Raw genomic sequence first — 26,079 nt, 5'->3', positions numbered from 1 at the left:
TTGTAGAAAGCAAAGCTTAAGCTTAGATTACTATTCTTGTGTAAGGAAAACTGATTCGAGCAAGATTTTCTCCACAACATGACAATAGATCATCCGAAGATACATGCACTAAAACTACAAACCACAAGAAAAGGAGGAAAAGAAAAAGGATCATTTTTCAGATATGCTTCCATGTGTTGCAACTGCTCTTGATATACACCAAACAGTAAAACCTTAAAACAATTTGAGAACTCATCTGATCACAAGATGAAGCATCCCTTCTGTGCTTTCTTCTTCTTTTTCTTTCGATTCGACGGCTGAAGTGCCACCTTAATAGCTGCGTCGAACACTGCCTTAATGTTCTGCACATCACAAATTTATATGAAAACTGAAATATATCCATCGGCAACACTATAAAGACTCTAAAGAATAACAGCAGCGGAAATTATATACTTCTTGGGTCTTTGAACTGCACTCGATGTAGCAAGGAGCACCGATTTGCTTCCTCAGCTCCTCGCCCTTGATTAATAAGAGAATCATCATAAGCAGAACACAGTCCAAATGAGATTCTAATTAAAAGCCAAGATATTCACTCTTACTTGAGCGTTAGTAATGGAAGTCGAACCAGGGTGATCTATGAAAAACTGCTCGTCATCCCGTAGATCTGTGAACAAAGCCACAACATATATTTCGTTGAAATAAGTAAATTATATAAAACTTTCACAAATTTAATTTAGGAATTAAACAAAGACCACTCATTAATGTGTATGGATAGGTCAGAGAGATCCTAAGCTAATCATTTTGTACCAAATCTATCGTCTAGCCTACATATAAGGAAATTTGCCGAATTGGCTGTCCAGGTAAAAAATGAGAAACTAAGTAAACCTGGTCTGCATATCCCGAGATGCAATGAGCCGATCCTCATCCCATCATCTCAGGGAAACCAAGAAAAGAACAAATCATTATCCCATTATATTAAGTATGCTACAGGAATCAAGAACAAAACAAAACCTCAATCCTTATGAAAGAAAATCTTGTCTCCGTACCAACATATCATTTGTAATATAGCCAAAATTTCATTGCAATCATCATTCGTCCGCAAAAGAAAGCCTTGCTTTAACATCTAATAACCCAAACCAGTCTAAGATGCAACACCAGTACTGTTATTTGTACTCTTTCAACTCAACTTCCTGATCATATTTTGTAACAGTAACACCAGTGGTCCATCAAATGCTTCCTCGAGATTCATGAAGCCATCATATATAACTCATTCAACTGCTCAATTTGTTTCCTATAACAATTTTTTCTGCATCTCATCATCCATTTCTTATTTCCGTATCTTTTGAGGAGCCTATCGCATCTTCAGATGCAATTAGATTACAACAGTTGTGTGCAGCAATGAAGGCTGAAATTGGAGCCTTAGAAAGTAATAATACTCACTCTCTACCATCTTTACCACAAGAAAATAAATCATTGAATGCAAATGGTTTCTTAACTAAAGCATCAGCATGATGGAAACATTAAACTTTACAAGGGTCATCTTGTAGTTAAAGGCAACACACTGGAAAGTCGTATCAAGTTCTTCACACCGGTTGCTAAATTTATATCAACTTGATATCATTAATGCTTTCTTGTATGGTCCAGCTCATGAATAAGTTTACATATACGTTCCTTCAGGTTTTAGTCGAAAGGCAAACAAATAGTTTGCCATCTACATGGATTTGGTTTGCCACTTTCACCTTTGCTCTTAAGCGTGTTGATTCTGTCAACTCAAAAGCAGACTGCTTTCTATTTACAGGAGTCCATAATTTTAGCTATAATGTTAGTCATTTATGTAGTTATGACAAAAACTAATTCAGACTCTTTCTGGTGCCTTGGTATGTCAATTTCACCTTTGCCATTAAGTGTAATGACTATGTCCAATCAGATGCACAAGAAATGAGGGTTAAACAGTATGGCTCTTTAAACAGAGAAATGTAGTTGGCCAAAGGCACATGTATGAGAAAGTACAAATACATATGCAATTTAGAAAATCAAAACAAGTTATGTTCAGTTAAGATTATTACCAAGCTTTGTTCCAACAAGAATTATAGGCACACCAGGTGCATAATGTCTTAATTCAGGAATCCACTGCAGAGTGATAAAGAAAAAACCGATTAAGATAAAATAGAGCAAACAATAAAGTGATGAAATAACAATAAGCATATATTCAAACAAGATAAAAAGGTAAACAATCAATTTCTTACCTTCTTAGATACATTCTCATAGCTTCCTTTACTTATAAGAGAGAATGCCAGAAGAAAAACATCTGCACCTCGGTAGCTCAAAGGTCTTAATCTATTGTAATCCTCCTGGCCTGTTCCACTAAAGTATGGTATTAGATTGGGGCTGCTAATAATTTAGACCAGAGCAAAGGCCAATGGAACACGAGAAAAGCAAAGAATGAAGAAAGAGGGTGCAACAAAGAAAAAGGTTAGAATTACCTGCAGTATCCCACAAGCCCAAGTTAACTGTGTTACCATCAACCACAACATTTGCACTGAAATTGTCAAAGACAGTTGGAATATAATCCTGTACCAGAAAAATAAAACAAATATAAGTAAAACAAGTTCCTTGTCACCCAAGATCGTATTACAATCACCGAAGGACCAGCTTGAATGAATTGTTGTACAAAGATACAATGAATATCACCACGGACCAGATTCATTGAAATATCAGCCTATTTTCATAAAATCTGAAATGCTAGATGAGGCTAAAAGTTTAACTTCTGGAGACTTGGAAGAAGGACCAAGTTTACTGGCTAAAAATTGGAATAAAGCCATCATTTTCTGCACATCACATACTATATCTTCGATAGACAGTGCACTGGTTTTTGAACTTAGGTAGCCTGAAGCGAGAAGCAATACGGATTTGGGCACAAGGTTGGATTTGAGAAAGCAGAAAGATTTGAAAACATATAAATAGGAGGTTTGTTTATACAGATGTGTGCTTGTGCATGTGCATGCGTATATGTATGTGCATGTTTTTATGTGTATACATTCCATGTTTATGTATCTTCATCGAACACAAAAACCATAAATTACCATAGAGGAGAAGATTCAAAAAGCACAAGCAATATTTTCAGGATTTAAACATATCTGCCACTAAGAACATACAGAACATGACACTTTAAAGTACATATATGTTATTATAAAATCAATATCAGTTAACATATAACACCAAGTTAAATTTCCAAGTTAGGTACTTAAATGGATGTTAACGTTGAATAATAATTTAAATAAGGTAAGGTTGGAAATAATAATATATTTTGACCGATATTTCATAAAACTAAAACTAATTTTCTAACTTTTTCACACCGCAACGAAAAATGTGATGTTAAAAAGACATGAAAGAAAGTTCAAAAAGGTTTTAACTAAACAAAGTATCTAACCATGGTTAAGTTGATAATATAGAGAAAATCTAAAAGAACAGGATATATGACCAAATAATTTTTTAATGGCGCCATGTATGTATTTTTAAAAGAATGTGACAAAAAAAATAGTCTTTAGAGGTTCTTAGTAGCAAATATGCAAAACTTCAAATCGTACATTCTATATATTCTCTCATTTTATTTGCATTCAACAACTTACACACAAAGTAGAAAGGTTTTGAACTATTGCTTTACGAATGACGCAAGATTTTTGCATAAAGTTAAATTACTACCCCAATAAGCCCTTCCTAAGATCTAAAACGAAGAATTCCATAGATATATTGAAACTAATTAGGTGTGATAAAAAAGAGTTCCCCCCCTCCTAAACAAGCCTTTCTTGTAGTTAACGAACCAATTACAGTACAAGTCCAACGCTTTCTCAGATCAGCCAACCAAAACCACATAACCCAACATTGTAGATACAATTCAACTTACAGAATGAGCAGGAAAACAGAAAAAGGAAGCATTTTTCCATCTATATTCCCTTGAACAATCTGAAAAAGGTATCAATTCCTAACTGCGCTCTTCTCCATGGAAATGAAATAAGAAAGAATCCACAAATTTCATATGATTTTTATCTGTTTATCGCGCTTAGCACTTACCGTGGGGAAAGTATTGCTGGTGTACGAAATAAGCATGCAGGTCTTGCCGACGGCCCCGTCGCCCACCGTGACGCACTTTACAAAGCTCGACGCGCTCATCTCCCCCCACCTACCTGCTCACGCTTCGTTCCCTCGACCTCCTCCGCCGCCGCGGCCGCAGCTATTACAAGTCTGAAAAACCAAAACCAGAGAGGGAAGGCGGAACCCGCAAACCTCTCAGGGTCTCCATCATGAAGACAAGAGCAGGTAAGAGGAAAGAGATCTTTTTTTTTTCTGATCTTTGGCTTCTCGTTTCCTCTTATCAGAGGGATGAAAGAAGTGCACGTTTGGGTTTGAACTGAGCGGGAAGGGCGGAAAAAGGAGGAAGATACGGCCGGTAGATGATGCGTTTGACGCGGTCGCGGAGAGAAGCAACCTCCCGATGACAGATACATCGACAGAGAGATGAAATGTCATTTCGTGTGTGAGAGAGAGAGGGTGAAAGAGCAGAAATATCTCCGACAGCTAAGGTGATCAAGTGCAATTTCTACCCCTGTAACGTAACCCGTCTTTCTACTCTCCATGTCATTGGTTCAGTTGTGGGCCCATATCGCTGAAGTGGAGGTCCATTTGAGAGGTTATTAGCTAAGATGAAACGCCTACAATTTATTGTAATACGATGCATGCCAGAATTAGATTGACCTAACATAATCCAAATCACACCTCTCTGGCTTCCGAATTCAGATTTAAATCCAAAAGCTTACATCTAATTCGATTTTACATAGTTATAAGATTATTTTTTTTACAAGATAAATGATAAAGAGGGAATTAGAATTCAAGTACGAGGCAGAAATATTCTTGCTTTCATGCGGTGAGTGCAGACCTAAAACCACGCCCTCACCTAAACGTGTTTGAAATGGCACAAGCACCACCATTCCCAAGTGCTGTGACCCAAACCTTGTGCATGGCAATTAAGGTTCAACTCGGCCTCCTTCCATGTGCTGTCAATGTTCATCATCTGAACTAACAATGTCGAGTTCAATCATGTTTTGTGATGCGTGATCAACTTTCCTCCTTTTGGCTTGTGGCTCATGTTGTATGGGTGCCTTGGATACCTTTTCCTTCGTTAAAGATGACCTAAAATAAAACTTGGATCAGCGGGATGAAATGAATACATAAAAGGCGAGCAAGTTTATGATTCGAAAAGTATATTAGTTACCTCTTCTCCGGCCTACGCTCAGATTGATGATTGCGTACGGATGCTTTATTTGAATCTTTTGCCTCCTGAGCTACTAAATGCAAACAGAAAGATTCAATAAATTAGCTTAAGGAGACATAAATGGAAGGACGATAATCTCGTACCTGTGACGTGTGTAAGAAACCTGATTCCCTGTGAGTGGCTAATGGTGGTCACCTTATCAGCTTTACTGGTCAGTAATAAAGAGAGGAACATATCAATGCACAAGTACATGCATACTTGCAAGAGTAATTTGGTTCAGATATGAGCATCTACAGATTTAATCTGGTTCCTGAGGCATCCTAATAGAAGGTTCAACTTGAATCTCATCCATCAAACATACCAGGCTTGATCTCGAAATAATTGAAGAAACATGTTAAGGACCAAAAGAAACCAGAAGCAAAAGGTTAAATGCCAGCAAGTCCATCTTAACTCAAGTTAAGTTGGTGAGATAGAAAAGGAAAAAAAAAAAAAAAAAAAAAAGGAAGAAAGAAAAAGATTAGAAAGAAGAGGAACTTTAGAGATTATATTATTATTGTAACAAACTTCACCTTGAACTCATAATTGTAATGATTCAAAAAATATCATCAATGAGACCTTAAAAATTGATGCATTAGTGAATCTAAAGGAAATCACCTTGAACTCATAATATTGGTCTTCTGTTCTGAAGACAATCTTCACAAATTTTTACAGTGCAACTTAATTATATATTATCCCATCTAAAATAAAACTTAGAGAAATAACATGCACCAGCAAACTCATCTGATAATTCATTTATTAATTAAAAACAAGTATTTACTTTTGGTTGTGATATCATTTTTCTTATAATCCACTCAAAAGGTACAAATTAATTCTTCTTCCTGACATGTAACACACTGGTGAAGAGCAAGAATTCCTCAAAGGTCACTCTAGTCTCAAGCATCTCCTGGACTTAGTTGTCATGAATCATCTGAGCCAACCTGAGATGGCTGATGTAAGGGTATCCGACAATAGTGTTGTTGATTAGATGACTAATACTGAGTGCATCATGAAGTAAAAGATTTTCTTACATATAAAACAAACTCTACAGTGAAAATTGTATTCAAGGACAGAAAACTTCCACCTACATGACCATTACCCTTCTCTTAAGTTACACTAAAAAATTAGAGGAAAAACAGCGGCTTGGATTCCAATTAGTTCAAAATTTATTCACTGAGGCGACTGCATTATTTAGTAGGAAAATAAATCATGAAGAACAGATGACATGATCATACAATCATTTGTACAAGACCATTACACATATTTCTCTTGTACCATAAGAGTTAACTTGAGAAAACTCCGGCAGCTGTAATTCAGATTTAGTTACAAATGTATTCTTCAATGAAAGGTGCAAATTTAGTAGCAAGAGAACTCGTGTGGTTATTACATGTTACATAGTCATACCAATTTTACAGAGTTGATAGTCTGAGGATCTATCAACAAATATTTTGTTTCAGATTTCAGCAAGAATATATTTTTATATAAACAAAACATCGCATGCTTCTATGAGGAAGATAACCAAAGCAAAATACCAAATACCTCAAAGCTTTTCTGAGTCCATCAATAGACATCACTTTCACTGGCTGGAGTGGCTTTCTCGAGTTTGATCTCTCAGCTAAAGGATCAACCATATAAATTCCTTTTGCCTCACGCTTGAATGCAGTTTGTAAGTTCCTGTTTCCCGAAGATAAATGGAACATACAAACAGTTGACCAGTCAATAAGAATGTTGTAGAAAGTCAATGAACTGTAGAAAAAAGAACCTCAACTGACTGGCTTTAAGTATAAGATAGATGAGTCAGAAACATATTTAAAACAGTATAACAAAAAAAATATTACTTACCCACCCCTGAGCTCAGATCGCTTGGAAGTATACATCTGGGAAGCTTTCTGATAAAAAGAAAATTGAGGAAATAATAGCTTATTCAATTGTGTAATGAGTGAATTACATGAAATGAACTTGGTTGATCATTCTTACTGATGAGTGGAATTTACAGTATATTCCTTGACATCTGAAAAATAATAAAGCAAAAAAAAGATGCAAAATCAAATGTGTTTGGTTTGCCAATAATGTAAATAAGCAATTTATAGGAAATTAGCCAGGAAAGAAAATTTTACATTTCAGTGGTGAAAGAAAAGCAAAGACAGCAAAAAATATTTGGAAAACAAAATGATGACTCTTGCTAAAATAAGATTAGGCATGATACTAGCGATAGCGTTTAATCCAGTTGCTATGCAGTACCTAGAATGTTACAGATGACATAGAAGTGCTTAAAACAACCAAATTTTTTCCTTTGCCAAATTCAAAGGGATATAAGAACAAAGAAAAAACTGAAAAAGGAAAGAAGGATGAATTAGAAAGAAATCACAAGTATTCATTTAACCTTTTAGAATATTCTCACCAAGAACTCTCTTACTTCTCTTTATGCCTCCATCTTCCTCAGAAATGTTACAAAATTAAGACTAGTTTCTACAGACTGTTCTAGAAGAAATTCAAAAGAATACTAGGAGATGCTGGAATTTACTTGCAGGTGCAGCTTAATGGACAACTTGATAGGAGAGGAATCTGTCCCTTTCACTGCTACAGCATGCAACATTTTTAAAATTTGACTATCTTTGTAGTGCTTGTCTTATTTGAATTAATTGGACCAGTATGTGGAAGAATTTAAATGCCGTAGAAGTTAATTTAGTATGCAGAATAGCTAATGTAAATAGTAAACCTAAGAGTCACTGGTAAAGTATTGGAATGTGTATGGTCTATGTTAAACATGTGTGAGTTTAATGGCAGGGGATATGTTTATTTTTTTTAACTCTATAGTATGTAGCAGAATTTGAATGTTATTACCTAAATGATTATATGCTTTAAATATTTTAATTATAGTATGATACTGTAGGATATTATAACCCCCTAGTTCCTCCTGAAAGAATTTATAATCGTTTTAAGCTCAATTTAGAATAGTTTTAACCCCAAGCAACTTCCAAATGATACCTTGCACCTAGAAGACCCCAACTTGATCAGATATGAAAGAAATCTTAAAGGGAAAAAGATTAGACTTAGAGGTCACATGTAAAGAGGTTTATGGCTAGAAGTCTAGAGGTGTTTCGAGTATCAAAAATGACCAAACTTTTCCTTCAAGATTGCTTTTTATGACAATGATTAGTTTCACATATGAATAAGAAGAAACCTATGGATTTCTTGGTAATGGATTTCCAGAGTAAATCAAAATGTAGGAAAACAAAAAATAAAAGTTTTCCAAATGACTAAATTTTCAATCAAAATTGCTAACAAGAATACTTGCGTTTCAACATTGAAATGTTTTGAACAATTTGATCCACGATATTACAGAAAAGCCTCTCTTTTTTCCTAAATGTTTATGTGTAGAGTAAAGACTTTCTGGTTAATAAAGTTGACACTAGTATCATGCAAGTGGAAGTTTCTTGCTACCGAAGTGAGAAGCTTCATAGATGAGGTCATTTCATCTTAGTGGGCCAGGGGATACAAATGTAAACAAAGCTCAAGTTTCAATAATCAAGCTATAAAAATAACCAGAATGTCCTTGACCAAAAAATCCATGCACAATTGAACACATTTGACATCAACTCAACCTACTGGTTATCACATAAGAAGTGCATCCACAAATTTTCTCAGTATCATTTATCATGAACCCAGTTGCCTACCCTCTTAAAGATGTGTGCTAAAAGAATAGACAGGATACCATAGACCTAGTAATTAAAAGCAAGCAGCCTAAGATTTTTGTAAGTTAGGAATTTGAAAATTAAGTCTCTACTTGGTTTGGTGCAGAAATCTAAAATTAGTTTGTGATTGAATCTTCTCATAATATGGAACATGGAATCTCAAAATATTTTGTTATCGAGTCCTTGTGCTCAACCAAGCATCTCATGATCTTGTCTTTATTCTTTGTTTCCTATCATTCCAAATGTAATCCTCCAAACTGACAGTTCCTATGATTGAGCATAGGGTGTTTATAGTTACTTAGCAGGCATAGGTCCATAATCCATTATCACCTGAATATTGCTTGTCTTTACTATGATTATTTAGGTAGAAACTACTCATGCATGTTGCTCTTGGGAGAACAGCCATGACCATGACCCTATGGGTTAAGAGAATAATCATATTAACATTTTAGTGAGTTCAGCTAGTTTGTTAGTCAGTAGCCATGGGATGTTTGTATATATCTTAGGTTAAGTGATTATAATTTTTTACAACATTATAGTTGGATCTATAGTCGATTATGAACAAAATGGAGAAAAAAACTATCAACCATTCATATTAAAATCTATAGTGTATCATGTTATAACAGACCAATTCAAGCAAAGTTGGTCAGCTTAGTGAAAGGATCATCTCATGAAAAAGTGCAATTCGATTTCCCTCAGTGTTATCATGCCTCAAACAATTCAAAAGTAGTATTTAGCAGTGAAATCTGATCAGCATTGTGCTGGTTTCAACATTAAATAAATAAATTCCCAACTTCACCAAGCAGTTTAATCGCTGGAGAAAGACAATTGCAATTCCCACCATAATGCTAGGAAACTGCCAAAGGCCACAAGGTTTCCAAACATGATTTGACCATCAAAGGAGACCAGGGTGAGAAAACGGCAAACATACTTGTTTATGACCATTGTGCAAGCCATCCCATCTTTTCTTTTGCCTTTGCAGATGCCATAGTCGGCAGACGTCCCCATCTTGAGCATTTGACTGGCTGAATAAACACTCAGAGAAAACCCCTTCCCCTAATTAAATTCAACCAACATAAGCACAACATAGACATCATTCTTGATATATTCTTGAAGTTAAGAATACAGCACATACCCCAGCATCCTTCCTTACTCCAGCACTGAAAAGTGCAAATACCGTCCCTACGCGCTCCTTACAGTTCATTTTGTATGCATCTCCGAACAAGAAAACAGACACATCTGTTTCATTCAAACACCCCATTTTCCATATGCAGTAGCTCTTCCCAGTTGAGCTCAATTTAGGAGCTCCGTTTTCAGTTAGGACACCAACCGTTGCCCAACATCCAGAGAGAGTATCACCGGCAAGCAAATTCCTAACAAAGAACACAGTTTTAAGGTTTAAGCACACAACGGCACTTTTCTTTCCCTTTTTTCAGCCAAGCATTAAATCAAACAGCATACCTGATGGTAGGCATGCGAACGAAACGGACATCTGAGAAACGATTAGCAAGCTCAACAGAGGAAACCAATGAACTCCTGACGACCACAAAAAGAAACAATAAAGAATTCAGGCAAACAATCAGACCAAAAAAGAGAACTGACGAGCATTCAACGTCGATTTTCGTTTATTTTCAACCTAATTCTGAGCCCTGAGAACTTCTCGACTTCGACTTCGTCTGACCTCCTTGGCTTGGTCGATTTGTGGGGAACTGCTTCGACCGTTACCGGATTATCATCCATGTAATCCTTGACAGCATCGCGGAACACCGACATGTTGGCCGGTCGAGAACTTCTCGGGGACCCGTCATCCGAAGTGTACCCTAGAACGTAAAGAATCAGATCATAAGTTTTAGTATGAGGAGGAAGAATCGAAAGAGGAGGAGGAGGAGTCACCTGAGGGATGAGGAGGAAGAGGACGACGGGACGAGGGGGACGCGGGTGGGGTCTCCAGCACTCGCTCGTCTCGGAGGGAGAGGAGGAGGTCGAGGTCATCTCCATGGGCTGCCATTTTGCATCAGTTTCGGGCCTCGGAGAGGGAGCAATCGATCGAGGGAAGACTGGTGGCGACGAGGAATCGTAGGTGATGAGAACAAGCAAGCTGTAACGAGGGGGGTTGGAAACGAGGGAAATGGAGGGAGGTTCGAATATTTTGGCGGGAAAGTGTGATTGGCATCGTAGCAATAAGAAATAAGATAAAATAAAATGGAAATGGGGATTGTTCGTTTCCTATGTAATCGTCGTTTCCCATTGGATGGAGTAAGCTATGTCGTTGAGGTCTATTCATAGTAATTCTTTGTTTAAATTAAGATAATTAAAAAATATTAATTTATAATAAAATTTTCTTAATATTTACCCTATATTTTCTATTAATATCAATTATCTTATTTTTTAACTAGAGTATTTATAGGTCAACTTAATACTATCTTACATAAATTTTTCTCATTTTATTCATCAACCATATATATAATTATTTAATAATAAAAAATATTTTTTTCCTAGTGTTAAGTTGATTATTTGTGGTTTAAATCAAATGATAATTTGAAGTCAATCGGGATTCTTCTCTTATAATACCGTCTTTATCAGACTTTGAACTTATTATCGAACCCTATAAAATTATACTAAGGATATTTTTGATAATATCTTTTTGGTACTTAAATTGATATTTTTGAGACAAATATTTATATTTGGGAACATATCTAGAAAGCTCTTTTAAAGTGAGTTTTGGATATCATGGTATTTGTAATAGAAGTTGATTATGAAAAAATAATATATTTCTCTCTCACTTAATATATGTTATCCATAATTCTAAATTTAGTTATTACACCACCTTACATACATATAATTTAAATATACATCCTTCTTTGATAAAATTTACCATAATAAATATCTATACACATTTTCAAGACTAATTATCTTTAACATCTCGATCTCTATATTTTTCAAAAATTATATTGAAATCCCTATACTTAGTAAAATATTTAATTTTATTTCTCCTCGTTATCAACTATACTAATGAAAATACTGTATGGTTTATTGTTGAGCATGTGCAAACTCAACATCATTGTAATCTACTACTAAGTACGTACGATATTTCTCTTAGTAAAACTGATAGTGTGAGAAGAAACAGAATTAAATGTTTAACTTTCGTAAGTATATAAATCTTAATATAACTTTTAAAGGTACATGAATCGAAATATTAAAGATAACTAATTATCGAAGATAATATATAAATTAGCCTCACTTTATCACGATGTATTTTTTAATCAATATAATATAACTTATGCTAAAATCTTTCTTCTTTTTAACTATACTTTTATAAAAAAAAAATTATTTTCCTATTAATTTCTCTTAATGTCAATAACTATCTTATGTTTATAGATTAATACTGTAAAAAAATTTCTTGGTTTACCAGTTATATTTATATATTTTAAAATTTTGTTTAATAAACTACTGATCTTCTGAACTCTTCCAAACCTCAGTAAAAATTATCATTATGTCTCAAACCCTTCTAAGACTTCTTTCACCTCACTCTAATTCTACGGACAAATAAATACTTACCGAGACAGAATGTGAGCTTTATGGGTGGATTTATTTTGACCCCTAATGTTATCGATCATGATAGCAAGAATAAATGCCACCATATGTCGTTGACATGTGAATCGAGATGGTCAACGCAAAAGCCTCGTCATGAATCCAAATGGTCAATGAGAGTACGTTCATGTACAGATCTGCACACGAACATTGCAACGATTTGAAGGAGTCATCCACGGCTTATCTGTGTCGTCGGCCTCTCCACCATCCTTCACCTGTCTAAATATAGACCCAATCCTTCTCTCTCTCTCTAACCCAGACAGTATAAATAGGCGCTCCTTCCTTGCCTTCTCTCGCCCTTCCCTCCGACGCTCCCCAGCACAACCGCCTCCGTCTCCGCAGGAATCCATGGGTGGCTGTGGGAGTAAACCCAAGGACATCTACTGCGAGACACCTGAGGTGCCACGGGCCGACGTGAAGGCCCCCGCCCCCGCCGCCGCCGAGGCCGCTGAGGTTTGTGGAAGCCCAATATTATTTGCGTGGATTATCGATCTCGAGACATCTTCCTTCTTCGATCTCAAACTGTACATGTGCGTAGGTTGTGGCCGCCGAATCCGGCGAGAATGCCATGACGGGAATCGAGGAGGAACCAGAGACGAGTGAGGCGAAGCACGAAGCGGATGGGCCTAGCGGAGGAGACGGCGACGCGGACGCCGACGAGACCAACGTGGTGGAGGGGAGCACGGAGGAAGAGACCACGGCGGCGGAACAGAAGCCATCACACGGTTGAAATGGCACCTTCTCGCTTCTGCACGAGAATATGTGACTCCTCCGGAACGTGTTATTGTTTGCATGGAGAAGAAATAAAATAAAGGAAAAGGGAAGAATTATGTGCTGTTTATTTGGCTTTGTGTTGTTGGATATGCAAACATGTCTTTGTGATCGCAATTTGGAATTGATTGTAGAAGTGATATTAATTGCATTATTATTATTTTATTATTATTATTGATATCGTTTCCTATTTCTTCTTGATGACATCTCAAGAGGAATTTGTCAATCTACTTCTTATATCTTCTATCTTATAATAAATTCTATTAGGATTATATTCGATACGACTCTTTCGAAGACGATACATCTTCATTTGTTATAAATATCAAAAGTTCATGAGAAGTTCGATCCAATAAACTATTAGTATGTACGCAAAACTTTTTATACCTATTTAGACGAAAAATTGATAAACATGATAAAACGTAGGCGCGAGTAATGTGTGCATTAAAGTATGTTAGAATATTAAATAAACCTATATAACTTTAATATGGATTGATTTAAAAGTTTAGTTAAAATATAAGTTTCATTATAATTGAAGAAAAAAATCTTAATCTAAACCCCTCTATGGAGGGTCATACATTTGATCTAATTGGTGTCACCTTTTGTATCCCCCATGTGATCTGTGCTCTATTCTGTCATAACATACTGTCCATTCTCTAAACCTATCATTCCACATAAATTTTTGTGGAACAATAAATTGACCAAATTTCTATTATTATTTAAAATGTAAATTGAGGTGATAACTTGGACCTAATCCTTTACCTATGACTTCCATTTGAGGGAAATGGCTCTATCAACATCAATAGTAAATATTAGTCTATATAATGATCAACACATTAGCTTTCAAAGTCTTTCATTTGCTAGATAAGTTTGTCTAAATATAAGTCTTCTAAATCTGTCTCACACCTGTTGCAAAGTATTGTAGTAACATAAGCTCGTTCTCAATAATCATTTGTTAGATTACGTGACATCGTTGTTAGATTATATGATATTATATAGGGTATATTATAGATATAATTGATTTATGATTATGATTATCGATTAATAGAAATAAGATAAAATTATATTGGGATTTCTCATGAGATACCTTAGTGGAAAGGACCTTCATAATTATTTATTCTAGACCCTATATCATCATCTATAAATAGACTGAACGTGGGTAAGAGAAATAGTTATTAAGAGATTACATCTCTTCTATCACCTCCTAAGCGTTCAATTCTCCTTATATATTGACATTGTTATAGTCTTTGAATTTAGATAAAGACATTTCGAATGACACCGAAAGGTATGCATCGTATATTTGATATATTATTATTTATTTTAATTTTTGATATTAAATTTTTTTATATAACAGTAATATAATTATGATTCTTTATGTCAAACTTTTAAGATTTCTTATATTTTCTTGAGAAAAATTATTATGTTGATTGATTGACAAATTTTAATCGATCTTCCAAATCTTCTTTTTGTGGAGGGGCCTATAGCCAAAATCTCTTTTATATCTTTTTGTAAGCGTTACATGCATTAGTTAAGCCATAAAATTTCTTTTTCAAGAATATATATATTTTTTAAATAATATCTTTAAAAAAAGAAAACTTAGTTATGATAGATATATATCACGTTATAACTTTTATCTAGCCTATTAATATAACGTAAGACAACATAATGAGCTAGCATAGATGACAATAAATGTATGATGTCAAGATCCTTGATATAACAAAGTAGTGAGAATAATTATCAATTATCATAAGAAAATTATTTTTAGGCTATAAGAACACTACATCAAATGCTGCAAATAAATGAAACTGTGAATTTAACAAATTAATTTTTAAAAATAAAAATAATTGAAGTTACAACTTTCAAATAAAAAAAAAAAAGAAGCTTACAGCTTAGGATATACAGAGTATATAGTCGACATCGAAACTTAGTATAATGGTAGGGTTTGAATCACAAAAATATGTTATATATATATATATATATATATATATATATATATATAGAGATAAGGTTACATATATTAATAATAAACAATTCTAAAGGAGCTAAACCTAATAGTCCAACTAGTTTTCTCGCAAGAAGTTTTGTTAGATGGTTAAGACCTCAGCCAATTGAAGGTAAAATTGATCTAAAAACATTAGAAATAATTTTAAAAAAAGAAGGTTTTTAAGAAGAAAAAAAAAAAGGCTACTCTTTTTTAAATCTCAATGTGAAATAGCCCAAGGAGTCCCCAAATCTAGCTTGAGAATATACTTATCTGGATGTGATTGTAACTTAAATGCTATTTGAACTGCAAAGATGATACCACCATGCTTAGTATTATTTGTTGAACTATCAAAAGATCATATATTCCTCAAAGGTGTACGCTTTTAATGTCTGTGCCAGTTTTTTCGGTATGGTGTTCCCAAAATAATTATATATCTGCACATTATTTTTGTTCTTTCTTCTGCACGTATCCTGAAAAGTTGTTAGCTCGTTTTCTCTTTTTGGCTGTCTTTACTCGGTAGTTAGCAGCGGCTGCATGCAATAGATGAGTGCAAGTGTCGTTATCTGCTGCCCGCTCTGAACATTCCAAGTCTGAAGTACCAACCACGTTCACATGGCTACTTTTACACACTGCATTTATTATTACCATTTCTTTATTACTGTGTCTAACATCATCTTTTTCACGCACCAAACAACGATACATCATCATATGGCAATCCAACTAACTCATTACTTCGGTTATATGTTGGTCGAAGAATCATAGTCATACCGTCATAGATGACAAATTAGCTAACATAGAGGACAAGCAAGATGTTCTATGGAAAAGAAAAAGGTCGGCAAACCTTTGATCCTCGACCAGGAACGCTCTACGCTCTACTTAGACCAAATCACGTTCCTATCGGTGTAAAAAACATAAGAACAACAGTGGCGTTCTTTTGCCTGGTTCAGTCGTATTAAGGGACCATCGCGAGCGAAGCCAACAGCAGAATCCAAGCGAGGAGGAGCTTGCCTCCGTTTGAAACCGAGGAAGCCGAGGAATGCTTGTGTGTCTGAGGCCTGAAGGATTTAAAATGTGAAGCGAGTGTTAGACGCTAGGGAGTACACGACAGCCGGAGAAACTTTGAAGAAGGGGATGACGTACTTTTGCAGATACTGGAGGAGACCGCAATAGAGGACATTATCTGGCACAGGCAACTCGGTTTTGTTAGTACGTTCTGGGTTGACGATCTTCATGTAGGCCTCCTGCCCGAGGTACCATGTATCCAGATTCTCGGCACGCACATTCCAAATCCCCACATTGTCCAGTGAGACGTACACGGCAGTCCATGCACCCGGGAACACCTGGGAAGAACACAAAAATTGTGGGGACATGTTGATCGACGAACCAGTTTTCGCATTAAGAATATGGCCTGAGATTTCATGTTTGTGATTTTGACTGCAGAAAGTGGAACAAGAGATGTAGAGAGAAATCCCAGATCAAACCATCATCATGCCATACAATAAGAGTGAAGAAGATTTTTCATACCACAGAAGAATGAAAGTAAAAAACGATAATATTAGGGGAGGATAGAACAGAACTTCAGGACGTAACACTAATCTCTCAGCGGATTAAGTTTTTAGCATAAAGGGATTGAAAGCACAAGGCAATGAAATGCTTTGATATGAACAAATTCATCAAATTAAGAAAGAGCAAATCTAGAATATTCATGATCAAATGAAGGCCAACAATTAGTATACATTGTGGCTTCATTCATGGTCATTGTAGGTAGAAGAAAAATTATCCTGGATGAGTATATATATAAAGGAACTGTTTTGATAGATCAGGTGTTTTAATAGGTCATGTTTTGATGCATAAAACAAATATGACTATGACATGGAAAAGATCAAAGAACACAAGGTAAAACTCATCGTAGATACCTGAGTCGTAGAGCGATAAACAGCGTCCCACTTGTTGTAATTGTTTCTACGGTCCTCTGTCCACTCCCCATAGTCCATTCTGTCATAAGCATACGGTCGATCAACTGAGCAAAAGAAACATAGATGTAGTAGGAAACACAAGGAAGTGAAGTTGCCTGTAGTACCCACCCAACTACGAAAACTGAATATCCATCAATGTGATACGTCTGAACTCTTGTGTCATCGTTCTGGAAAACGATCTCCATGAAACCCCTATATGACCCATTGATCACAGAGGTTCCAATTCGCGGTGGTTCATCAAGTGGTCTAGTGGGGAAATCAAGTGTATATACTCCAGTCTTGTTGTGATGATCAGCAAGCCGCAATGGAGTGGTAGGGGGAGAATACGAGATACCATTCAATGTAGTTCGAAGCTTTCCATTGATGATTACGGGTGGCATATTTCTCAACAAATATGTTCGAGTCACATTAATCAAACCGTATCTGAATGATCCTTGAGGATTAGGACGAGCAGCGCCAGCACTCAGATTTGTCCTGAAAAGCTTTGATGGATTAGAGGCAAAAAGATGAAACAGGCTAAGTGGATGAGAAGAACAATCTCCAGTTTCTAGGTTCTTAGGAACTACTTTTGCAGAATGCACAGAAATCTACATATGGATCACCATAAATTATAAGCACAACCATTAGCCAAGAAATAAGAGCACCAAAGGTTTCCTATGTACTAAACCATAAGAAGAGTAGCTGAGACTCGGACTGCAAACAAACCTGATGGATTTTGCCTGGTTCATTGAGAAGCCCTTGTAATAGAAATCATTAGGAGGATCAGGAAGAGGACCAGATGCCTTCCCTCTTGAGTTTGAATAGTGCAAGATGGCAACACCAGTCACTCTAGTCCAAAGCGACTCATTCACAAACCTGGCGCTTGCAACGATGTAGTAGTCGCTGCTTGCATTCTGATCCATGGTGACCAGGAAAGAGTAGGATTGTCCAACATGTATATCTAGATTGGTATACGACTGTTGCAGAGTGTGCGTTCCTTCTGTTTCGACGAGAAGTAGGTTGTGATTTTGGATCCTAAAGTTCAAGCTAGTAGAAACACCGACATTGTGGATGCGGAAGCGATATGTTTTCCCTGTTCCAAGTGAGAACATTGTCGAAAGACCACAACATAGGTTAGCAATTTGAAGTATACCGACAGGAATATAGATGTGTGAATGAGCATGAGAAGAGCTGCACTTCCACCAAACAATGTTGCAAATTACTCGGTGAATCGAAGGATTTGCAGTTTATGGTCCAGTAAAGAGTGACTTGAATCGAAGGATGCCAAAACATAATTCGATTCTAGAGAAGAAGAAAGAGAAAAAGGCTTCTGTACTGGCAAACAGAGGATGATCACCTGGTTCGACATTGATGGTCTCATGGTCGATACCGTCCGGAACGAGTGTGGCATTATAGCGATATGGCCCCTTCCCGTTCATCAGAACGCCGTCAGGCATGCCGAGATCCTTCCCATCGTCGAGCATCTTCCTCAAGTCCTACAGGTTACTCGGTATGAATGTGATGCATCATTCCAGTGGCGCTTGCTATGTGTCGAACTCACCGTATGGTTCTTGATGTACCAATCGCCGATGAAGAGGGTGATGTCAGCATCGGGCTTGGCGAAGGGCACCGGGACTACGTCGCGGCTGTTGACGATGATGCCGCCGTAACCGCCGGCGGCTCGCTGGAGGCCGAGGGAGGGGAAGTAGAAGAAGCTGCCGATCTGGTCCTTCACCTGGAATTCGTAAGTCCAGTTCCAGCCCGGCGGGATGGGGCAGTTGGTGCCCAAGACCCCGTCATCCCAACAGTTCTTCCGCATCTGTATCCCATCCCTGGCCATCAAGATTCACATTAAGACCTTAACAAGAAAGAAAGAGAGACCGGACTCAATTCTTCTTGAATTCATACATTCATACAGATACATCAAGATTCATCACCAACAAGAACCAGAATGGACCGAATTCCAACAATCCAATCTTCTTTCTTCCCAAAGATCATCTATATGAATAGGGAAGAAGAAAAGAGAGAGAGAAGAAAAGACCATGTAAGGAGGAGATCCTCGTCCAAGCTGTTGCGCACGTTCACGACGACGTTCCAGTTGGTGGTCACGTTCACGATGGGACCAGGGAACTGCTTCGCCACCGCTATCACCTAGCAACAGTCGTAGGGGAGGAGGAGCATTAAGGTGTGCGGAGGAGCGGGCGAGGATTACGATCAACGTACCTGCTGAGGGACGCCGAGAGGTGAGGCGGTGACGTAGGAGACGTCCCAGTCGAAGTAAGCGGTGGGGTCATTCGCGCAGCACAGCGGCGCCGCCGCCGCCGCCGCCATTAGCAGCAGCACGACAACAAGCGCCGCCGCCCGTCCCGCCACCACTTCCTCCATCGCTCGCTCCCTTTCGTTCCCAACAGAGACGAAGAAGAAGGAAAAGCAATTGCACCGAAAACAGAGTCACCAAATTGAACCACCAGCAGCATAAAATCCCAAATCGGTCTTATAATTTGGTACGCGCCTCATTGATTGAGATTTTCCAGCGATTTTGTTTCATTTCATTTCCCAATTTTCCCTTGCAAGGAAAGTTAACCAATCCTTTCCTTTTTTTTATTCTTACTCATCTCCCAAATCGGATACTACCCGTTGGGATTTCGAGTACGCTCTCTATTATTATTATTATTATTATTTGCTTGTCTTCCTTAACTCCTCCCCTCCTCCTCTTTGCCCAACCACGAGCTGCAAAATGGGAGATGAACGGTTGGGCATATCAGATGACTGACTGGTAACGTTACTGCCTCAGATTAAATTGAGGGGGTAATCAATTAATTAATGACAGAAAGGTGTAGGTAAGACAGCGGGTCGGGTTTCAGCAAAGCCTCCCCGATCCGCTTAATCAAAATAATCGAGAAAGAGAATAGATATGTAAGGAAAGTTTTAGTTTCGATTTGGATTTGGATTGACTTCAATTTTGCAGCTCATATTGAGCTGTAGATTTACATAAAATGCATGCATGATGAGACGCAAGAAGCATGCATGATGATACGCAAGAGTCACTAAAATAATGTTTTATTGTGATTTAGGAGGACGTGATAGACTTGATTTAATTATATATTATGAAAATTATTTTATTTGTAGCCATTTTATTGATAATGTCTTATAACAACATCAAAGAGTAATGCTTTTCCATAGAAGAGAGGCAACAAGAGAGGTCGATGACGATGTAAGGAGAGACGACATGGGGAAGACGGCAAAGAAAAAAGGAGAGGTCCATTGTCCTTCTCATGTCCAGAAGACCATGTTCCAGAGTATTACATGTTCTTTTTTAAGAATAAAATCGAAAGCATGATTAGATGAGAATGACTTGCATTAATTATGATGGAGCATAAGAATACCTTTGATACAAGAAATAATGATGGTGTTGTCATTTTCTTACTGTAGTTGTCTATCATCTTCATATAACCTCCACCGTAGTTAGTTATTATTGTGAGATGTAATTCAGGAAGATATATCTAAAGTACATATTGAGATTGACTTAAATTGTTTTTTATATATATTTTTATGAACGTAAATTATTCTATCGAAAAAGGATTGGTCGTTCAAGCTACCAAAACTACTAATTTTGTATTTGAAGATTTATCTTGCTTGCTTGAGTTCTATACACGGATGATCTAATCGGTTGATCAAACTACTGCTCATTTTCTAGGTTTAATAACCACGCTTGTTGTTTTCTTTTTATTTTTGTTTTTCCTACACTTTTTTTTATTTGTAACCAAGTGAAATGATAATATGCAAATCTAATATGAGAGTGGCCATTTCTAGAAGTAAGAATATATTGTTCTGGGAATATTTATATTTCGATTAATGTATGTGACTGATAATTAGATGGATAAATAAATAAAAACAGAGGATTAAATTCGAAGCCGAAGGTATATATCTTGCAAATAAGTATGTATGATTCGAATCCAGACATATACCCATACTCACACAGGTCCACCTCGACCTCCTTTCTTCTCTCAAGCACCCAAAGGGTGAAAGGAACTAAAAAAGAACGAGTAGGGAAAGTAAGATTCTTGATTCGGAATCAGCCCCCAAAGAGATCCGGGTAACATGATAGAGAGAAAAAAGGAAAATTCCAGCTGAACCTGCGCAGGTTCTTTGGATCAATCTATTTCCTGGAGCCAACCACTGGTTTCATAAAGATGGGTATCATCAAATTAGTGTCGACGACGGTGAACATAATCTAACGCTTGCGTTCTGTGCGCCATTTATACACGGGTCTACTCGTCGGTTGAACAATTTCATCTTCACGAAGTCTACGCTTTCTGCCAGATTTCTGCAGCATGAAAGACAGAATACACCTTAGTTGCTCCAAGTAATTTAAGTTAATGACCTGCATGCACCTTATTCCTAAATGAGAATACAAGAATCAGTAACCTGCAATTCCTTTTGCAAGGCCATATCGGAGTAGAGCTTTTCCAGGTTTTGAACCCTTTTCTGCCTTGCTTCCAGTTCTCTGTAAGATGCAGCTGTTTTCCTGGGAATGAGAGAGCCGTAAACATCAGAAAAGCTAAGGTAAAGCATCATACATATTAAAGCACCATGGCACAGAATGACAAGCACCAGACGCCAAAATAAAAAAAGAAAAGTTTTACAAAAATAAAAGAAAAATTAGACGTATAGGCTAGTTAAAGATTTACTTCTGGCACTTACACCAGACGTATAGGCTTCATCTAAGTTTGCTGGCAAAAGGTGTAACTTCATAATATGTAAGTTTTAAATGTCATCAAAACTTAAGTTATATATAATATTACAATAAAATAAACTATATATAAATATAGAATGATAAAATATACAAGAACAAAGATGTAATTTTACGATTATTCGGGATCAGCTACATAGATCTTTCATCACCATTAAGCATAAAATAAAGCAAAATACAAAAGATAACCCTACATATAAAAAAATCTATATTTGATGAGTGATATATATTTACGTTATCATTGATGACATGAGAATAATATCGTGCTCCAGTTAGGAGAGCTACCATATTACTCCATTTGCATGGAACAAAGGAATCGAATTGTTCTTGCAGGTGCAAGGCCCAACCACATATACAGACTACCAAACAACAGCAACACCACCCCAACTTATAGGCAAGTGATTGCCTACAACTATATTTGCAGGCATGTATAACAGTGGGAAACCAAACGCCCCCTCAACAAAAAAACCTTCCAACAAACAACACCCCCTGGTTTGAGAGTTCAAAAGGATTTTAAACAATAAATATAACCCAATACTTCATCTGGATGGATGACTTCAATTACTAATGACTAGTAATAAACAAACTTAATATCCAGAAAATATCATTGAATATTTATGAGCATAAATGGAAACTCATCAGAAAATCCAATATCAAATTTCACTTACTTTTTTATACGACCTGGAACCTTTACAGAAGTAAGTGAATCCTTCTTTTCCAATTGTCTAGATTGTATTTCTTTGACTTCTTCTCTGTTGCATAATGAGGGGTGAAGCAAAATTTTAGAATAAATATAAGATAGAAACAAGAGACCAACTATAAAGAGAAAACTATACGTTATTGGTAAAATAAGATATAGAAACCACATGAATTACATAGAAAAAACAATATGTTCTTTAACTGGAAAAAACCAAAGCTTGTGAACATACATTACAAATTATAATGATGACAACTAATCATATTAATTCTGTACACTTTGCTTTATCTCATCTTTAAACTGTCAAGCAGATTAGCTAAACTTCATGGCAGAACTCCCCTTATTACCAAGAGGATAAACAATTATGCACCTTAGTTTAGGCCTACTTGTTATTACTGGGCATAACCAATAGCTGCCTTGTGACAAGCTAATGAATAACCTACTAACTACATTTTCCCCAATCAAGGTGGCTCCCAGGTGTCAAATATGTATCAACAATCTTAATCTAGCACTCTATTATATTGTTGCTGAACTTTTATATTTTAGATTTTACAATTTACCCAAAGGACCATAGTATATTTGCACAATTTTTCTTAAACTTATCTTGTTTGCACTAGCAAAAAGAATAAATAAATTAATCCATATCTAATCTCATATCAGGTAGAGAATTGGAGAACCAAGACCTTATAAAAGCCTCAAGCCTCATTTCCTCGACACATTGCATGAGAGACACCCCAAAAAGGACAAAGACATGTAGGACGTAGCTCAGATAGGATAACACCTTGTGGGCACCCAAGCCCGAGTAGGTGATGGCCTGGTGAAGGATCTCATTGAATGATGGCTCATCCAAGCTGGAGAAACCTTGATGGGTCCCCAAACAAGGGCTCTGATGAGGCAACATTTAAAGCCAAATAGGTAAAAGAGTTGGAGAGCCAAGGTCATAAAAACCCCCAACACTCCTCCCCTTGATGCGCCTTTTGAGGCGGGCCATTAGGACTCATCAACTATACATTACAATATAACTCCAGTACACATGTTTCCTATAATTAAACCTCAAAGTTAAAGGCTAAATATATATCACATATTTGTCCAGTTGTCATTGATTGAAACAAGCAGGATGCTAGACTATCATATCAAATAACTTCTACATGGGTTGACCAAATGTTCTTTTATCTGGCCGCTGATCCACAAGGGCCACAGGATGCTAGTAATTTAGTTATATTTCATGAGAACATAAAAGAAAAAACAACATACTGGCAAGCAAGTGATGTAGTTATATTAGGCAAAATCAAGAAATCCCAATGATGTCAACCAGATGGCTTATTATATGAGTAACATAAGATCATAAAGAAAAAGAGCCTTTTCTCTTAACTCATTTCGGCAACCAAGTATTTTGAAAGACCAGATATATACTAAATCATATAGCCCTCAATGCTCTACATGGACAATGATAATCCATCGCCTGCAATTCATGTGAGCTCCTATAATATTCAACACCAAGAAACGGCATGGGCCTCAGGCATACCTATCCTCTGCATAATACACATGCTTGTTCTCAGGCTGATGATCCAGTGTATGAAGGGCAGAATTTAATCTTTCAATTTTCTACAATGAACAAACAATCATAATAAGAAATTGAATGCCCCATAGTACCATCAATCGCTATAGGCAAAATAGAAAGTGATTTAACGATTGAACCTTCTTTTCACTTTGAACTTTCTGAAGAACATATCCAATATCTTGTGTCTTCATCAGCATGAGCTCCTCCGGTGTGTACTTGTTTGCTTCGCTCCTGAAGGACATTGTGTCAGTATTATTATATTAATGAAATCTAGCCAATCAAGGGTTAGATATCGAGGATTACTTGGGTCTATGAATCCCATCAACCATTCGTGTGTTAACCATCTTGAAGTAGAACTCATCTGGATTTCTAGAAGCTGCCTTCTCCCTTAATTTCTGATAGATGCAACACATGAGACCAACACATGAGACCCCAAAGCCACAAATAACACGCGGAGGAAACAAAAGCTTCTCACCCTCAGAGTATCTTCCTTCTGGTGGAATGCCCGTGCTCGCAGGACATAATCCTTATGCTTCTCGAGAAGCCCAAACTTCTTCCTTTGTTGGCTGTCATATGAACGAGCGCAAATTATCGCAATCGTGAGCGTAGGAAAAAGGAAAAGAAAAGAAAACAAAGGAACAATCCAAGAAAGTTCACATACGGCTGAGCTCGCTCTTTGTGAGTCCTTCGAGGGATAGCGTTCCTCAGAGACGACATGGTTGTTCGATTCCTCAGTCCGAGATGATAGAATTACTTGAAGGGCACAAAACGATAAGGGAAGAGGTCCAGCGACGAGCCGTGACCGATCAGGAGATAGGAACGGCACAAAATTAACCCCTTCTTCCGTCTCCAATCTGAAACTTTGGTTCTGACTGAGATTTTAGCCTGTTCTGCATCCAAAGCAAAAGAGAACCCATAAATGTAAACCCAGAGATCGAAAAGAGATAAAAAAAAGCGTACCTAAGCGGATGGTGAAGCAGGGGTGCCGAGCGAACTCCAAAGAGCAGACGACGAGAGAGCCGCAGACGACCGCTTCTTTGTTGCCCGAAACCTAATCTGGCGTTCCCAAAAGAGGAGCCCGCACCGTCCGGAGGATGACCGTCCGATTGATGGGCATTAACTAACCCGGCCCGGCCCGGCCTATTGAGCCGTTTCTTTGGTCCAATTATGGTCCGGTTAATTGACAATGTCAACGTACTGGTCAACGCTAGCAAAGAAATTTCGATTAATGTTATTATTATTTTCTTCATTTATTCACATATCTGGTTTGTATTTTTAATTTATAATTGAAGAAAAAAGTTTGAATAAATGTATAATTATAGAATATTTTAATGTTCGATAAGCAATAGATTGACGTAAGTATTGTTTGGTAAAATTATATTTTTAAATTTTTATTTAATATTTTTATAATCAATTTATATTTTTAATATTTATATTTATATTATATTTTATTAATTGTTTAAATTAAAAATAATTAAAAAAAAATCCATATGACCCAAATATATAATAAATAAAATTATAACCACACAAATACATTTTTAAAAATAAAATATTAAAATTTCATCTTATAGAAAATATGTATCATATTAGTTTTTCATTGGATCATTTTGATAATTTCTTAATTTTTTATAATATCATAAGATAATTTAATTTTTTTAAAAAATATATTAGCATCCTATAAATATTGATGGATGACAATTTTGTTGCTTCCAACTCTCATGTTTGCTTAATTTTTGTATAGAAAGAAAGTAAATGTGCATTTATAAATGTCACTTTTAAGTCTTCTTTTAT

General features: G+C 36.6%; 4 protein-coding genes across 6 annotated transcripts; all 4 read right to left on the bottom strand.

The window, feature by feature from the left end:
- Positions 1-4,453, bottom strand: LOC103980631 (rac-like GTP-binding protein 5). Its single transcript, XM_009397079.3, has 7 exons — positions 4,051-4,453; positions 2,463-2,550; positions 2,226-2,335; positions 2,046-2,109; positions 579-643; positions 433-498; positions 1-341 (listed from the first exon to the last, which is right to left on the bottom strand). Exons 1-7 carry the CDS (start codon positions 4,147-4,149, stop codon positions 240-242), a joined length of 594 nt encoding a protein of 197 aa, XP_009395354.2. The 5' UTR covers positions 4,150-4,453; the 3' UTR covers positions 1-239.
- Positions 4,454-4,740: 287 nt separating this feature from the next.
- On the bottom strand, positions 4,741-11,107 carry LOC103980630 (uncharacterized). 2 transcript variants are annotated; one of them, XM_018824434.2, is made up of 11 exons: positions 10,873-11,107; positions 10,616-10,799; positions 10,441-10,515; positions 10,115-10,352; positions 9,911-10,035; positions 7,262-7,295; positions 7,127-7,173; positions 6,824-6,958; positions 5,392-5,456; positions 5,249-5,321; positions 4,741-5,166 (listed from the first exon to the last, which is right to left on the bottom strand). In XM_018824434.2, the coding sequence occupies exons 1-11, from the start codon at positions 10,985-10,987 to the stop codon at positions 5,034-5,036; spliced, it is 1,224 nt and encodes a 407-aa protein (XP_018679979.2). In that variant the 5' UTR covers positions 10,988-11,107; the 3' UTR covers positions 4,741-5,033. The 2 variants fall into 2 exon arrangements, with proteins under 2 accessions (XP_018679979.2, XP_018679980.2); XM_018824435.2 differs by having other exon boundaries at positions 5,249-5,318.
- A 4,936-nt stretch (positions 11,108-16,043) lies between these two features.
- LOC135672323 (monocopper oxidase-like protein SKU5) lies at positions 16,044-19,885 on the bottom strand. Its single transcript, XM_065180779.1, has 9 exons — positions 19,501-19,885; positions 19,319-19,428; positions 18,839-19,109; positions 18,635-18,773; positions 18,004-18,370; positions 17,407-17,772; positions 17,239-17,317; positions 16,463-16,662; positions 16,044-16,377 (listed from the first exon to the last, which is right to left on the bottom strand). Exons 1-9 carry the CDS (start codon positions 19,660-19,662, stop codon positions 16,275-16,277), a joined length of 1,797 nt encoding a protein of 598 aa, XP_065036851.1. The 5' UTR covers positions 19,663-19,885; the 3' UTR covers positions 16,044-16,274.
- A 1,294-nt stretch (positions 19,886-21,179) lies between these two features.
- LOC135642420 (probable U3 small nucleolar RNA-associated protein 11) lies at positions 21,180-25,370 on the bottom strand. Of its 2 annotated transcripts, none has more exons than XM_065158558.1 (9): positions 25,249-25,370; positions 24,950-25,173; positions 24,764-24,854; positions 24,592-24,683; positions 24,426-24,519; positions 24,253-24,332; positions 22,699-22,782; positions 21,706-21,805; positions 21,180-21,604 (listed from the first exon to the last, which is right to left on the bottom strand). In XM_065158558.1, the coding sequence occupies exons 2-9, from the start codon at positions 25,003-25,005 to the stop codon at positions 21,512-21,514; spliced, it is 690 nt and encodes a 229-aa protein (XP_065014630.1). In that variant the 5' UTR covers positions 25,006-25,173; positions 25,249-25,370; the 3' UTR covers positions 21,180-21,511. The 2 variants fall into 2 exon arrangements, with proteins under 2 accessions (XP_065014630.1, XP_065014635.1); XM_065158563.1 differs by having other exon boundaries at positions 24,950-25,178; positions 25,249-25,360.
- Between the last annotated feature and the right edge of the window lie 709 nt (positions 25,371-26,079).

This window comes from Musa acuminata, chromosome BXJ1-4 (assembly GCF_036884655.1).
Source record: "Musa acuminata AAA Group cultivar baxijiao chromosome BXJ1-4, Cavendish_Baxijiao_AAA, whole genome shotgun sequence".
Taxonomy (NCBI): domain Eukaryota; kingdom Viridiplantae; phylum Streptophyta; class Magnoliopsida; order Zingiberales; family Musaceae; genus Musa; species Musa acuminata.
The sequence above is the reverse complement of the archived record's forward strand: the minus strand, read 5'-3'. Positions and strand labels throughout refer to the sequence as shown.